This window comes from Epinephelus lanceolatus, chromosome 3 (genome assembly GCF_041903045.1).
Source record: "Epinephelus lanceolatus isolate andai-2023 chromosome 3, ASM4190304v1, whole genome shotgun sequence".
NCBI classification, from domain to species: Eukaryota; Metazoa; Chordata; class Actinopteri; order Perciformes; family Serranidae; genus Epinephelus; species Epinephelus lanceolatus.
The window spans coordinates 30,667,995-30,684,394 of NC_135736.1; the positions used below are offsets into that span (position 1 = coordinate 30,667,995).

Consider the following 16,400-nt stretch of genomic DNA (forward strand, 5'->3'; position numbering starts at 1 on the left):
GTTAATGATTAAGTGTGAAATGAGTGAGGGCACTAATGAGAAACGAGCCTACTTGTTAATCCTGAACAAGTAGGCTATTTCCCCATCAATTCCTAATGGCGCCCTTAACAGATATTGATGAGTGACTAGCCCTTTCATGCATAGTGGTCACTACAGTGGACAGCTATTTAAAAGCCATTTTCTTGTATATGCATGGGCTCTGATGCTATAGTTGCAATTGAGTCACTAGAGTGGACCCTTGTGCATCATGTCATACACTGCCACCCACTGGCCAGGTGTTGTAAGTGCAACACAAAGCCTTCATAACCAAGCTGGCCGACGACAGCAAGAAATGTGCGGCTCAAGAATATCTTGCCAATCCTTAGGAGACAATGGTAGGTAAAAAACAATCTGGCAATATCAAGTGACATCTAAGGAGTAATACTGTTGCCAAATTTTCCAAGTATTCATTTTATGTTGTGAGGAAACTACAATTGTCCACCGAACTGGACATCATGCATTGTTGGCTATATTGAATGAATGAATGAATGAATGTGAGACAATCACAGTCAATTAAAAATATTGATTCTGAATAAATGCTAAAATAACAATTAAATTAAATTAAATTAAATTAAATTAAATAACCTTCACAGTTTACCTAGATTATTCAGATAGTTTTATTATAAAATAAACCGTAACATGGTATAAATTGATTCATTCATTCATGTTTTGAGACAAAAAATAAAATTGTTCAGTGAGGACAGAAACATGCAAATGGTGACATTTTACATAAAATATACACATCTTTATAAGAAACTTCTCAAAGCAGCGTCTTCAAATTTTGTATTTTACATTTGTATTCTTTAGAAGCTCTGTATATTCATTGGCAAACTAAGATGTAGATAGGATGTAGATTACAAGTTTACACAGTACATTGTCACCACAGTTAAAGCAGTCAGGCTGTATAAAATCTGAGATCAGCAAACAGTGATAAAATGCAGTATTTTCTCTCCCCTGTGGTATCAGTTAAAAGTACACTTCTTCCCTTTCTCTCTTTTTTAATATGAAGCTGAATTTGGCCACCAGCTGAGGAGGTCACACCTTCTAATGTTCAAATGGCCACACTATTCTCCAGCACCTTTGGATCCATGTATGTGTATGGGACATCCAGACTCTTGTTTCTGACGTTGATGACTGCACTGAACACTTCAAGCTCTCCTTGAAAATCCCTTATCAGCTTGAGGGGAATCTTCTCACTGAAATGGTCCTCTGGGTACTGGCCGAGAGCGACCTGATGAGATTTAAGATAAATTTAAATCCACTAACATTTAAATGTGTAATAAACAAACTATAAGCACTAATACCATATAATCCTACTTTACACAACTTCAACATGAATTTAATAGATGTAATTTTTCATGTCATCTTAGGCACTTACAAAGTCAGAGGACTGCTTGCTGAGTAGCCACAAGGTGGACATGCCCTTTACTGTTGTGTTGATATCAGGGAGTGTCTGCAGCATCGTGGTCTCGCTTGTCGTCCCCTTTGTGGTTGGTGGAGGAAGTTGCAGTGTTAAAGGAGTGTTGGGCATCCAGCCACCATAGTCATACTGCAGTGAATGAATGATTGACAGAAAATTGATCAACATTTTTTGAAGCTTGCTTGCACTCAAGAGACAGGGGACAAGTACCTTGGTAACACCTTTAGTGACAGAGCTTTGATAGCACCACCAGAACCCACAGCACAGTTTAACATTTAGGAGTCAATCCTAAAAGAGGTCAAGGACGTTGTCAGAGCTGCCAGAACTAGCACGGCACCTGGCCCCACTGGAGTGCCATATGTTTCCTACAAGGCCCAGACTCTTGCAGTGACTGTTGAGAGCCTTTAAGGTCATCTGGAGGAGTTTCACAGAGGGTGTTTAGATTCCAAAACAGGAGGACTCAAGTACTGTCGAGCAGTTTAGGACAATCTTACTCATATATCAACACCTTCATGCACAGAGGAGAGGGTCTTGAAGGTGTGAGGATGCATTAAGCACGCAGGAGTGGTCACCCAACGGCAAAACAAGCTAGTGGAAGCCGCACTGGATGGACACCATGCACCAGGCAAGATCAATACACTTATTCTGAACTGTTACAGCTGCTTCAGCCTCAGAGTCATCTCTGGAACATCACCATCAGCACAGCACAGGGCATTATTGCTATGCACCATTTCAGGGATTTTGCTCACGTTGGCCATGAAAATGCTAATTAAGTCATGTGCCCCAAAAGGGGCACATGGATAACCTGACAGTTACAGTGTCTGTACCAGGCTGCAGATGGATCCACCAAGGCCTTGAGTAATTCATCAGCTGGACCCTGATACACAAAGCTTGCAAAGTCCAGATCCCAGGTTTTGAGACAGAAGAAAGTAACAGACAATTTACACTTCTTGTCTTGTCTGATGTCTAGATCCCATCTGTCTCAAATAGCCAGCACCATCATGAAATCAATTTTTTTATACGTCAGATACTTATTTAGGACCAAACACCTGCAAATCTAATGGCACTGCCACCAGGCTCAGCTGTACTTCGTAATTTGTGCTATCTACCAAATGTTCACTTGCTAACATAGTAAACTGCCATTGTGATCTTAGTAAATATTATAATTGCTAAAAGTCAGCACTGTCATTGTCAGTGTGATAGCATTTCTTTCATCGAGCTCGAAGCATCACTCTGCCAAAATGTCGCCTCAAAGACCTGTCATCATGGCTTTAGACTCTTGTGTTAAAGGCAAGTCATCCTCAATGCTAAAATGTGTCATTCTCTTTCCAGTTTAGAAAAAACTCATCCACATTTTCCAGAAAAATGGCAACATTATAACTGATCATCCCGGTAAATTAAAAAGCTTCACCTGTCCAGTGTTCACAGCCGAGTGCTGTCCCGAGCAAGTGAAGATCACCATGGTGACAAACTTGACCATCTCAGCCACGGTGGTAAAGCTCTGTGGAATTCCTGAGAATTAGAAGAAATAAACGACATTACTTAAAGGGCCAGTGTGTAAAATGGGTTGAAAACCGTTGAAAACAGTGACATCAGTGATCAAATTCTAGATTGCAGGGCTCACTCGCTCACCCCTCCCGTCGGGTAAATGACGGTGGCCTCGTAGGGACAAAATGCCTTGCGCAGACATGAGTTTTTCAGGAGTAGGTCTATCTAGCGACGAGGTGAATGTTTATTTAGAAATCTAAACCATGTTATGATATTGTAATGAATCCCTCACGAGCAGGAGACCAGAGGAGCGTTCCGGAAAAAGGCCAGTTTATTTGAGCACTCCAAAAACTCTGGTAACACTCCAGGGGGTAAAAGACTCCGTCCCAAACTCTGACTCTTCTGGCGTAACACACACACTCCATACACACATTCTCGTTTACAATACCTAGCGGGCACCCCCTCCCCTCTCTGCTCCACCAATCTCCAGCCCACACACTGACTGACAGCGTAGCCGGTAAACAGAGCTCAGCTGTTTATTTAGCCTAGCAATATCTCCGGACTATAGTAGCTGCAATGGACGACTTTGAACGCGATTTTGAAGAGTTTCTTGTAGCGGACACAGACCCAGAGCCATACCTGTTTGAGCCGGAGCATACAGATGAGGAACTCCATGTGTTTGATGCTGAGCGGGTGAGAAGAGAGGCTGAATCCTCTGCTCCCATTTTGCTGCACAGAATGGGATTCGGTGCTACCATCGTTGGGGAGATATATGCTTGATGCTGTGTTGGGGCAGCCTATCAGCGTTGAGATTTTCCTGTCGTCACCGACGTCACTGACGTGCTGCTGCCGTTGTAGTAAACAACATTCATTCAGGCAACATGTGACTAGCCAGATACAGTGAATATTTATTGATTTTCACACGCCAAAAACTGCCACTGTCTCGCTGTAGTAAACAACATCCATTCAGGCAACATGTGACTTGCCGGATACAGTGAATATTTACTGATTTTCACACGCAAAAAACTCACCGGAGACATGGATATTTATTTTGGTGCTAATATTCAATGCAGGCTCCACTTCACCGACAGTGACTGGGATGCTCGCCCTCACTGCAGGTGTCTGGGTTATGGAGAACGCAGGTAGCCTTCACACACTTCTCTGCCATATCTGGATGGACCTCAATGGTCAACAACTGCCCCGCGTTGTTCCGAAAATGGAGGACAAGCTAATAATAGCTGTTTGTGGCCACCCTGAGCGTTATGACGTTACGTCCCCAAATTATAAGCTTCGGACCAAGAAAGACCTGGCATGGAGGAAAGTGAGTGAGGAGGTCGGTCTGCCTGGTAAGTTTTGAAAATTGATTCCAACTATCGGCTGTACGTTTCTATCAACAAAGTTAGCACTAGCATTAGCCCCAATTAGCACAACCGATGTAGCTTGCTTCCGGCCGGCATACTTGTCTGATTTACTAGCGGTGTGAACACACTGTTACTTGCGCGAATGACTCGCGTGAATGTCGCGAGTAAAAACAAATATTCCAGCGGTCAAACTCGCGCGAGTAGAGCGAGGCGAATATTTTACTCGCGCTCGGTGTGAACACACTGTTACACTCTCTGCTGTTTCCTCCTCCTTCTGCCTTCCTTCCGCTGTCTTCGTTGGTTTATTTATACACGCGAAACGCGTTCTCTGGCTGGCTGGATTGTCCGCTCGGTCTGCCGTACATACATGGCGGCGCAAGATGGCAACCTCTCTAAAGCAAGGCCCTTGCTATATATATACATATATATATATATATATATATATATATATATAAAAGCATAATTATAAGACTACGAAAACCAAATGAATTTTATTTTATAGCGATTATACACTTATATAAACATATTAATGGGTAGAATATTTCAGATTCAGATTCAGATTTGACAATAAACCATGCCAAATATTACACACTGGCCCTTTAAAGATGCCTAGATTACAACATTAATGTTTGACTCACATTTGCATTATGTCCACATAACAATACATAAATGTGCATATTTCTGATCACTAAGATTGAGATTTTATTTAAAGCCAACCTGTGCATGCCTGGGAAAGGGATCCATATTCAAAAATGTCAGAAATCCACTTCTGCAGTTCAGAGTTCTGCTGGACCTCAGCGTCATTCTTGTGGTAGAAGCTGAGCACTCCCTGCACAAACCTATGAGTAATTGGGATAAGTTCTGTGAAACACAGTCCTAGTTAAATTGTTCCTTTTTTCATACACACTGCAGTAGTAAGAATATATTTATTCATTTAATGAATTTATAATTTGACATTTCATTAACTTACCAGTTTGCTTTCTTGTGGAGATTAAGAAGACAAGATCAATACAACTTTCATATCTGTGTGTTAAGTATGGAGCTAGCTTGATGGCAATTAGGTCAGTTTAGCATTTAGACTGGAAGCAGGGAAAAACAGCCTAGCTTGCTTTAAATTGCATATGCCTACCAGCACCCCTAAATTGAATGATTTAGGGCATTACATTTTGCAATAGACATACAGAAATGCAAAAACAAAAAGTTGTGGTTTTCAGCGAATCACATACTAGAACTATTTCTTGGTAAACAGCGGCCATGATGAAAGAAACCCTTGAGAAAACTGACTGAGGTAGATAAGAAAACAGAGGCTAGCTTGTACAAAGGGCGGGATTTCTGCTCTTATTTTCTGGTATCGGGACACCCATACTACCTGTGAATGATATCCCAAAGCTTGAGTCCATCATCCCTGTAGTAGAAGTTCGGCACATGCTCCAGCCCACGCTCAGCGATGTCGTCTGGTATGCAGAGGGAGGTGTAGGTCATTGAGGACAATGATCTCTTCAGGAGTGTTATCATACCTTCTCCACCAGAGGCTGCAAACTAACAGTCAGATAGCAAGGAATACAGTTAGCGACAATTATTGTATATAGTATTGATGCAGCAACATTTTCTTAAGTAAAGTCAATTCCAGGTGCACCAGACACTCTTAACCATCCAAATCTGCTCTTACCCAGGTGTGTTGATGCATCCCACTTAATCATCGGTAACCTTTTAGCCTAGGTAACGCCTCCTAAACACTATATAAGGGCAGTTATGGTGCTATGGGCAAATACACTAGCATGTGCCCAACAAGTGGAAAGGTGCCACCAAAAAAAGGCTGTAAAAGACCAGATACACTGAACCAACTTCAGAGAACTACCGGCGACAAGCGCCCCCTGCTGCATTGCCTTACGTTGCCGTGTCTTGGCCAAAAAGTTGCACATGAACACACCAAACCAGCAGCCAGCAAGCAAGCATGCATGTTTTGCACCTGCATGAGAGGAATTTCTCCCCATACCAGCAGATGGCGGTCGTCTGTAACCGTCATTCAAAAAGGGAAACTGGAGAAACATCTTGACAGTAGTTAGCAGCGCTAACCAACGGCCCAACATTGACCTACAGCCAGCTGTCGGCTCGGTGTGTCAGGGCTTTGAGAGGAAGAGGTTCTGCAGTAGTAACACTAACTTACTGTTAAATAAACTTAAACAAAGTAAAGGCTATTCTCTCAAGAGATTTTTTTTCTGGCATTACAGGGAAATCAAAAAATCAGAAATGACAAAACATTTGTAACGTTGTAAGTGTTGTGTCAGCAGCAGGGGTGGACAACCATTCAGATCCTTTACTCAAGTAAAAACCAAAACAGGGGAGACCAGGGATGGTTGTAACACTTTTTGTCTCAACACCTATAACTTTCTGCATTTTTGTGTTACAGCTGTCAAATTTTGACCCAAAGTACCTTTATTTGTCTTCTACAAAGGACAATGTTTCCAACTCATCCAACTATACCACCAAACTCATTAACTGATGTCCAATACAAGGAGTCCCATTGTTACAACCTGCCCCAATACTGGGGTAAGTTGTAACAATGAGAATGAAAAATTAAAAACAACACAATTACATAAATCACAAATGAAAAACTGATACATACAATAATAACCAATTTCTACTAAGTTCTAACTGCTAACCTGTACCTGTCTCCCCTCATGTGGAGGGAGTCCAAAATACAAGACTGCTTCAGTCAAGTAACCTGTCAAGGCATTCTCTTGCTGTGCACTGAGGACTTTTTGACTGCTGTGATCGCCCACATAGGGCAGCAATGTTGGTCCTCTTCCTCTGAGGTTTTGTAATTTCTTGCAGTGTCTGCTCAGTGTCACATGGCAGAGAGAGTATTATTTTTGGGACAGATCTAACTGTCCTTCCCTGCCTCACTTCACCTTATGCTGATTCTAGTACATATATCAGTGTTTCTCACCAACTCTCCTGGCCTGCTGAAAAAACCCAGTAAGCTAGATAAAGAAAATGTGTTAGGTTGTCATTGGGGTTAGTTGTCACACTGCCGTAAGAGGTGTTACAATCATCCCCACCTCTGTTATCCAGTGTTTAGCGAGCTGTATCAGCATGGCGTTTCAAAATGAGCATAGAAAAATCTCACATTTTACCTAAGAGACTGCTCTCCAATCTAATACAGGCTGCATAATTCCAATTTCAACAGTATCAGTGCTAATCAAAATATAGACGTGGTCCCAGAATTAACTGTCACACCTGAAAATCAGTGTTTTGGCTGTAAAATCTGCACACAACTATGAAACTTCACATGCAAGGTCAGGAAGGAAGTGTTCATCCAATAAAAATGTACTATGACTCATAGGTCATCCATTCTTGGTGAACGTGGTGCTGTTATAACCACCCAGTCATCCGCAGTCTCCCTTGCTGTAAAAATACTCTGTTGGTAGCAAAAGCCCTGAATTGAAAATGCCATTTAAGTAAAAATATATAAGCAAAATCAGGAAAATGTATATAAGTATTAAAAAGTTAAAGTACTCAATGCCAAAAAAATCTAATCAATCAAAATTAATTAAGAGAAAAAACAGCAAGGCCTTATATTTGAGAAGCTGGAACCATGAAACCTTTTGCATGAAAATATAATATAATAATTTCATCTGCGCTTCTATATTTTCATACGGTTTGTATGCAAAAGTCTTAACTTGTAAAGCAGCTAGTAACTTAAGTTATCAAATAATTGTAGTGGAGAAAAAAGTACAGTATTTCCTTCTGGAGTATAGTGGAGTAGAAATCTAAAGTTGCATGAGATTAAAATGAAATGCTCAAGTAAAGTAAAAGTACCACAGATTTGTACCTTAATACAGTACCTGAGTAAATGTACTTAGAAAAACAAAAATAAGAAAACATTGATGAATCCCGGAAATCAATAAACAGTAACAAAATAAAAAACAAATTGTGGGTACAAACAAAAATAAGAGGAAATGTGTTCATTTACCACTTCTTCAATAAGGTCAATTGTTTGAGAAATGGCCTACTGAGTGTGTTGGTGTTTTCATACCTGTGTGAAAACTCCAGTCTTAGATATTAGAGAGGCTCGAGCTAAGTAGTTGATCTGCAGAGTGTAGCGAGTGTGAGACACGAGGAGCTGAGGGAAAGAAGGAACTCTGTTACTAACACTATTACACGTTATCAAAGTCAGAAATCTTGAAGCTTCTCTATCATTTAGTGGTTTAAAATACTTGAACATACTGCATTACACACTGAAACATGATTTAACAACTTTGGAAGATAGTACTACAGTAAGTTCAGTATTCTCCCCTCAGTTACCTTGTACAGTGGATGCACCATGGGCACGTTGCGCAGCAGTGACACTACAAACACTTCAGCCAGCAGATGAGTGCGCAGCAGGTGGACATTGAGTTGATGCTCGTTGAAATCTGCACTTCTCACAAAAATCTTGGCTGTCAACCAGTCATACTCAGTATCAGTAGGAAGGAAGATGGGGTTGTCTTCTGCTGGAGTCTGCTTCAGCTGCAGGAGAAGGAAGGAGGTGTCGTTCGGTACTGGTCAGAAATGTTTAAGAATTTTCTGTGATCGCTGTATGCACATACATCAATGCTTGTGTCTATATTCTCTAGTCTTTGGCAAAGGGTAAGAGGGGGGTAGGCTGGCAGTGGCAATGAAAAGTCTTTAAATGTTACATTTTCTCTGATCTACAGTACAGGCCAAAAGTTTGGACACACCTTCTCATTCAATGCGTTTTCTTTATTTTCATGACTATTTACATTGTAGATTCTCACTGAAGGCATCAAAACTATGAATGAACACATGTGGAGTTATGTACTTAACAAAAAAAGGTGAAATAACTGAAAACATGTTTTATATTCTAGTTTCTTCAAAATAGCCACCCTTTGCTCTGATTACTGCTTTGCACACTCTTGGCATTCTCTCCATGAGCTTCAAGAGGTAGTCACCTGAAATGGTTTCCACTTCACAGGTGTGCCTTATCAGGGTTAATTAGTGGAATTTCTTGCTTTATCAATGGGGTTGGGACCATCAGTTGTGTTGTGCAGAAGTCAGGTTAATACACAGCCGACAGCCCTATTGGACAACTGTTAAAATTCATATTATGGCAAGAACCAATCAGCTAACTAAAGAAAAACGAGTGGCCATCATTACTTTAAGAAATGAAGGTCAGTCAGTCCGGAAAATTGCAAAAACTTTAAATGTGTCCCCAAGTGGAGTCGCAAAAACCATCAAGCGCTACAACAAAACTGGCACACATGAGGACCGACCCAGGAAAGGAAGACCAAGAGTCACCTCTGCTTCTGAGGATAAGTTCATCCGAGTCACCAGCCTCAGAAATGGCAAGTTAACAGCAGCTCAGATCAGAGACCAGATGAATGCCACACAGAGTTCTAGCAGCAGACCCATCTCTAGAACAACTGTTAAGAGGAGACTGCGCGAATCAGGCCTTCATGGTCAAATAGCTGCTAGGAAACCACTGCTAAGGAGAGGCAACAAGCAGAAGAGATTTGTTTGGGCCAAGAAACACAAGGAATGGACATTAGACCAGTGGAAATCTGTGCTTTGGTCTGATGAGTCCAAATTTGAGATCTTTGGTTCCAACCGCCGTGTCTTTGTGAGAGGCAGAAAAGGTGAACGGATGGATTCCACATGCCTGGTTCCCACTGTGAAGCATGGAGGAGGAGGTGTGATGGTGTGGGGGTGTTTTGCTGGTGACACTGTTGGGGATTTATTCAAAATTGAAGGCACACTGAACCAGCATGGCTACCACAGCATCCTGCAGCGACATGCCATCCCATCCGGTTTGCGTTTAGTTGGACGATCATTTATTTTTCAACAGGACAATGACCCCAAACACACCTCCAGGCTGTGTAAGGGCTATTTGACCAAGAAGGAGAGTGATGGAGTGCTGCGGCAGATGACCTGGCCTCCACAGTCACCGGACCTGAACCCAATCGAGATGGTTTGGGGTGAGCTGGACCACAGAGTGAAGGCAAAGGGGCCAACAAGTGCTAAACACCTCTGGGAACTCCTTCAAGACTGTTGGAAAACCATTTCAGGTGACTACCTCTTGAAGCTCATGGAGAGAATGCCAAGAGTGTGCAAAGCAGTAATCAGAGCAAAGGGTGGCTATTTTGAAGAAACTAGAATATAAAACATGTTTTCAGTTATTTCACCTTTTTTTGTTAAGTACATAACTCCACATGTGTTCATTCATAGTTTTGATGCCTTCAGTGAGAATCTACAATGTAAATAGTCATGAAAATAAAGAAAACGCATTGAATGAGAAGGTGTGTCCAAACTTTTGGCCTGTACTGTATATATTTTTGTTTGCACTCTACTTGTGTAATGGTGCTAAAGGAGTGTCCATCTACTCTGTACATATGACATCTATCGTATTGCATGTCTGTCTTTCCTGAAAGAGAGATCACTTCTCTTGCTACTTTTCCTCCTGAGCCAAATCAAGAGTATAAGCACAGTGGGTGTATTGTATTGTACAATTTGTAAAGCCCTTTCCAGCAAATTTGTAATTTTGTACTTTAAAATAACACTGGCTTGGCCTGATATGGCTATGGGAGGAACGTTTTACATGGCCCTAGCTAGGGCAGGGAGTAATGATCTGCCTTTCCTAGCAGAGAGCATTCGGAGCTGCCATCTACATACTCATCATGGTGGTTGTTTTCTTGCCAAGAGTCCAGTGTATTAAGAACATGTTCAGCGAGGTGGATGCTCCCTTCCTGTCACAAGGGAACCTACATCTTTGAATAATAGTCAGCACTCAGTAAATAATAATCAATACTCTCACTTTAAGCTTCGCTATTAGCTATACTTCAGGGTTATATTCACCTGAATAGCAATTGGCATCAGCTCATCATCGGGTGTTTTGTGGAGCAGGACGAGGGGAGCCATCAAGTACTGCTTCTTCCCATTGATGGTGTTTGTTTTCACTCCATCCAACTGCTTGTAGTCACACAGGAATATATTGCCTTTCTGTTTGAAAATGAGGAATGATCTAAGTCGCATGCATACAGATTGGTTATCACTTATACAAAGTGAACATGTAAGTGCATCATGCAATTGCAAATTAACATGTCCTGGGGCAAAACATGACTCCTACTAATACTGAGATCAATCAACCTCAAGAGAATCACCTTCATTTCATTTGCCAAGCTGCATTTCCCACGGAGGAAGACCATGTCATCAGTAACAGGAAAGTTGTCAGGCAGAGCTTTACAGCGTCGGATCAAGATGGGGTTGACACCATTTAGATACTGGTAGCCGAAAAAAGCATCCTCCTTCCAATGTTTCTGGACGTAGTCTGGAAAAGAACAGAGTTAAACTTGATTAGATTTCAAACTATGGGCTAGAAAATCTTACTCTCCCACATAGCTTAACTGTTTGTTGCATGTGATACTGAAAAATGGGAAACACTGTGTTCCATTTAATGAATTATGCAAAGAAACCAAGAGACTGATGTCATGTAAACAATATTAAGTATTTCATTAATCTAACACACCTGATATGTTAGTCCGTTTGTTGCAGAAAACCCGATTGATAGCATCAATACTATTCCACTTCTTCTTGCAACTAGACAGCCCTTTAATTTGCAGCTCAGTAAGCCTAGAACATAGAAACACACAGCTCCTTTATTACGATGAAATAAATCATTTTATAGACAGGTACATAATTATGTGGGAAAATGCATTTCTGACAGAAACTGGAAAATGTAAGGTTATCGATATAACCCAGGTTCTCAGATTAGCATGAGTGAGTGTCAGCCTCCCAGTATATATTAAGCTGACACAGTGTAAGCTGTCACTTAAAACAAGCACACCTCTTTATCGCTTCCATGATATGGAAGGTTGTCTGGTGGGACACTCATTTATGCTAACCAGAGGACTTGAGTTATATCCATAACCTTATGTTCTCTTTCATTGCATTTATTTTGTGTCTCAGTGCAGGAATTACCAAACATGTCTGTAAAGAAAACAACTGTCCCTTGCGGCACTTCTGACGGAATGTGCCAGAGCTGGTGCCGTGACATCAAGACTATAAAATCTAGTAAACAGTAGGGCGAGGCCCAGCATGCAGTTGCGCACACCTCATGAATAGTAATTTCTCTAAAGAGTGCCCACAAGCAGCTAAACCCGATGTAGAATGTGCGCGTAGGCCAGTCGGAGGCTGGAGACTCTTACTTAAACCAGAGCAATAGCCCCTGCTATCCAATGGAAAAGATGATATTTGGGCACATGCTTTCCCACTTGTGGTTTACCTGAAACATAATTGGTCACCCTGTCTAAACCCTGGGTCCTCTCTAAAAGGATTGCAGTACGTGTACTGGACATAACCTAGGGGTGAAAGCTGGGTTAGGCTGCATGCTGACCTTAGTACTCCCTGGGAAAAATCTGATGCATAGAAAGTGCATGGATCTTATCAAGGTCCCCTATGTGGTGGTTATATCCAAGGCGAGCTGGACAGAAGGTGAAAAATCTCCGCCAGCTAGTGCCTCCCTGGCCAGTGCAGCTATCAGGATCATAGACAGACCTCCTTTGTGATGGAGTCATCCACGTCTCCTTCACATCCATTGTCTGTCTCTTGCAACTGGGGGCAAGGGCTTGGCATCTGCCTCTGCCCAGCTTAGCCCAGGTGTACCGGCCAAGCCTGCGGACACATCCGCTTCTTTCTATGGTGCAGCCGCTTCACACATGAGTGGGTCTCCCCCGATAGGCTAGCCTGGCGGGCTAGCCAGCAGCAAAGTAGCCGACAGAGGGATAGCAGCACAGTGGATTAACTTGCTGATGGAGGTTGAGGCAGTTTGAGCATGGAGTAAGCTCTGACACGCTCCAGATATGGGGTCATTGTACCAGTCTGATATTTTATTGCAGCAGTGACAAAGCTTTGGCCTTTTCCAGACTTCACTGGGGTCATCAGTCATAGTAAATGGTTAGCTGATGGGCTAACTTATAGATGCTAGTGTGTCTGGGGGGCGTATTGCTATGTTTCTTGCGAACATAGGGGTGAAAATAGTGCTTCTTTCTGAAGATAAAAGGTAAAGCTACCTGTTCTGAGGTATTGGTGACACTACCTACGAAGTATCGGTAACACTACCTGTTACAGGGTATTGCTAGCTGTTGTAATTGAAAACTTTACCTTAATTAGCAAAGTGTATCTCCTTTTGTTTTGGAACATACGGTATTGCTACTGTTCATGAACTAGTGTGCAACTGCACAGCTGTGAACAAGGTGACCAGTAACCAAATTGTGCACTCAAGACAGTAGACAATTTGGGCTCAATAGCCCAGCTGTCGACAGCTTCTGTGAAAAGCAAAAGGAGGTTTTTGAATGACAATATGTAATGGAGAAGGGTCCCATCCACTGCTGACACAGTTGTCACTAGTTCCAGTGAATGAGGGCTGGCGTAATGGTATTTGAGTTTCTGACAAACAAGAGGCTTTCTTAGAGTGAGACACGAAAACAAATGCTACTGTCTGGAAAAATTTGAGGACCTCACCCTGTGGCTGCAGTGAAAATGAACTCTGTGGTCTTGGTGAAGGAGAAGCGGACCTCACAAGGCAGAGAAAGAGGGCTCTCTGCCTTCATGCAGTGGGGTATTCCCTCTTTATACACATTCCAGCTGGGAAAAATAGAGAGCAGCAGAGTGATAAGGAACTTTGGACAGTCTATATCCCAGGGCATCTGTAGTTTGAATCATCATAATAGACTTGACATGTATTTATTCAGTATTACAATTTTGCAACATACAGTATAACTGATTTCAATAAGCCCTGGCTGATGTCACACTGTTATACGGTGGTTTGTTTATCATTGTATATCATGAATATATTCAGCCAAAGGTGTAGGAGGTTTGGATGCATGTTTGCTTTGGGTTGCATAAAGGTAAAATGCAGATAAGCTTCAAGCTCTTACCAATAGTCTTTCTCACGTTGACTCAGCTCTTGCTGCCGACTGTACCTGCCAAGATGATGGCTGTCATCACAGACTCTCAGAGCTTTAAGAAGAAAACAAAGTTTAAAATTGTTTGTATATTCTGTAAAGTTTGTTCACACATATTTACTCCAGCCTACGTATGTCTAGCTTGGATGTCTTTTGTGGTCAGTGAACACCACACAGGACAAACCTGTTCCCTCTCTGAAGCGGTGCACCTCACTGTCAGCGATCCAGCGGTAGATGGGAAAGTTGTAGGTGTGTCCCTCGGGGGATTGCACTTCCACCTTGGCAGGGAACCAGTTGTCCTCAGGGAACAATGGGAGGCGCTGTTTGCTTAGCTCTATCAGAATCAGCTTTCCAATGGAGACGGGGCAGCACACGGTAAAACAAGACACCTGGAGTGATGACAGAGATGGTTTAAAAACATCTATACCTTGTTTTTTAGCTCATGCTTTTATCCAAAGCGACTTACATTAAGTACTTTCAATTATGTGTTTACAGCCCCAAAATTGCAAGAATTATGCAAGTGCAACTTCATCAAATGTACTGAACAGCTTCAAGTGCTCCATTTAGAAACAGTAAATGGAGGTAGAGAAAAAGAAGCTATTGCGGAGCCAGGACAGCAAACAGGAGATAAAGCAAATTATATAACAAAGAACTGAGCTGTTTACAGTTTCTGAATGTAGAAAGCTGGACTCATGCAATATAATCGCACTGCATAAAATAATATTATGCAATACTGTGCAGTGCATTTAATGTGCCTACAATCTCATACAGGCAAAGCTGAGGAAGTGTCTTATGCATTCAAACAAAGAGAGGAATTTTCAGACTTACCATCCCTTTCATGAAGGATGAAGCTCCTTTGATGCCCATGAGCCACTTGCGTTCGCTCTCCCCATCTGTGCCCACCAGCTTGATAAATACATTGTTTAAAGTGGTGGCACCAGCGAGATAACCAGTAGATACAGTCACTTTATAATTGACCATTTTCACCCTGGAAAGCAGAAAAATCCTGGTGGGGAGAGAAAAATAATAACCATTCTCAGCACTAACAAGGTTAACTATCATTAGATGAACTAGAGTGAGAATTTCTTTTTTTCAGAAATTCTGGTTTTGCAATGAAAATGGCACTAGCAAATTGTATTTTAATAACTATTAACAATCCATACTTTAGGTAGATGAAATAATTTTCATAAAGCACCTCTCTTACCAATTTTTGAAACCATAAAGTTCCTTCAATGAACTGCTGTTTTGAAAAAGCAGATCCTGATTCCTGTTTTCGTGCATACAGTTTTGGGGGAGTGTCTAATCAGTAGCTACAGCTCTGGCAGTGAAATGTTGGACGTGTATGAACAATTGCTGCACTTGTTGAAAACAGGAAGATGATGTTTTTTTGTTGTTGTTTTTTTAAATCACAGGAAAGGTTGATTTTATAAAGATAAACAAGATTTTCTACTGAAAAATGTGACACCATCACAAAAAATCTATTCATCTTCACAGCTCATCCAGAATTATCGGATAGTGTTTTTAGTATAAGGATAGTAATTGATTCAATCCTGTTTTGTTGGCCACTTAAGAGGAGCTGCAGCTTGTTCTTCCCTGTATACATGATGATCGTGTTGAGGCTTGTGGTAGGCCCACTCACCTGTGTAGGAAGTGGTTCACTTTCCTTTGAAGGCCTTAGCAGTGGTAAGTGGAGCCTCATAAGAGCGGCCAGATGAGCCCTGGCAGGATGCCATGCTTTAAAATCCAGGCTTTTAATTTTGCTGGGAACCCTGACTTGTTCCCAACTCACTGCTGGTTGCCTGGATTGCTACAGTGTTTTTTTATTTCCAGAGAGTAATAAAACAGTAAGCCAATGAGGGTAGACAGTTGCAATATGTCACGTTCTGCTGAAAGACGATGCAGCACCTCCACATTTCATATTGCACAATGGTATATTCATTGGTGAACTAAGAGATGACCTAATGTGTGAATCATGATTAAAACTACATTTTCACCACAGCAAACAAATCAGGCTGTATAAAAATCACAGATCAGCATAAAACAATCACATGCAGTAGTTTCGGTTCCACTAAAGCATTAATTAAAAACAGAACTTATAGTTCTTGTATATGAAGCTGAATTTGGCCAACA

At 41.7% G+C, this 16,400-nt stretch overlaps 1 protein-coding gene across 1 annotated transcript; it reads right to left on the bottom strand.

Annotated features, from left to right (window-relative positions):
- Positions 1-638: 638 nt before the first annotated feature.
- LOC117255063 (arachidonate 12-lipoxygenase, 12R-type-like) lies at positions 639-15,273 on the bottom strand. Its single transcript, XM_078166254.1, has 14 exons — positions 15,099-15,273; positions 14,455-14,659; positions 14,244-14,325; positions 13,828-13,950; positions 11,834-11,937; positions 11,469-11,635; positions 11,164-11,307; positions 8,617-8,820; positions 8,348-8,434; positions 5,678-5,847; positions 5,026-5,147; positions 2,871-2,971; positions 1,418-1,588; positions 639-1,270 (listed from the first exon to the last, which is right to left on the bottom strand). Exons 1-14 carry the CDS (start codon positions 15,249-15,251, stop codon positions 1,091-1,093), a joined length of 2,013 nt encoding a protein of 670 aa, XP_078022380.1. The 5' UTR covers positions 15,252-15,273; the 3' UTR covers positions 639-1,090.
- Between the last annotated feature and the right edge of the window lie 1,127 nt (positions 15,274-16,400).

What these genes read in the sequence shown, in the direction of transcription:
- LOC117255063 (XM_078166254.1), bottom strand. Translation starts at nt 15,251, where the DNA reads ATGGTCAATTATAAAGTGACTGTATCTACTGGTTATCTCGCTGGTGCC. An exon ending in CATCCTTCATGAAAGGGATG is followed by an intron (nt 14,660 to 15,098) that starts GTAAGTCTGAAA and finishes TCATCACTCCAG; the next exon opens with GTGTCTTGTTTTACCGTGTG. An exon ending in TGATGCCAATTGCTATTCAG is followed by an intron (nt 8,821 to 11,163) that starts GTGAATATAACC and finishes CTTCTCCTGCAG; the next exon opens with CTGAAGCAGACTCCAGCAGA.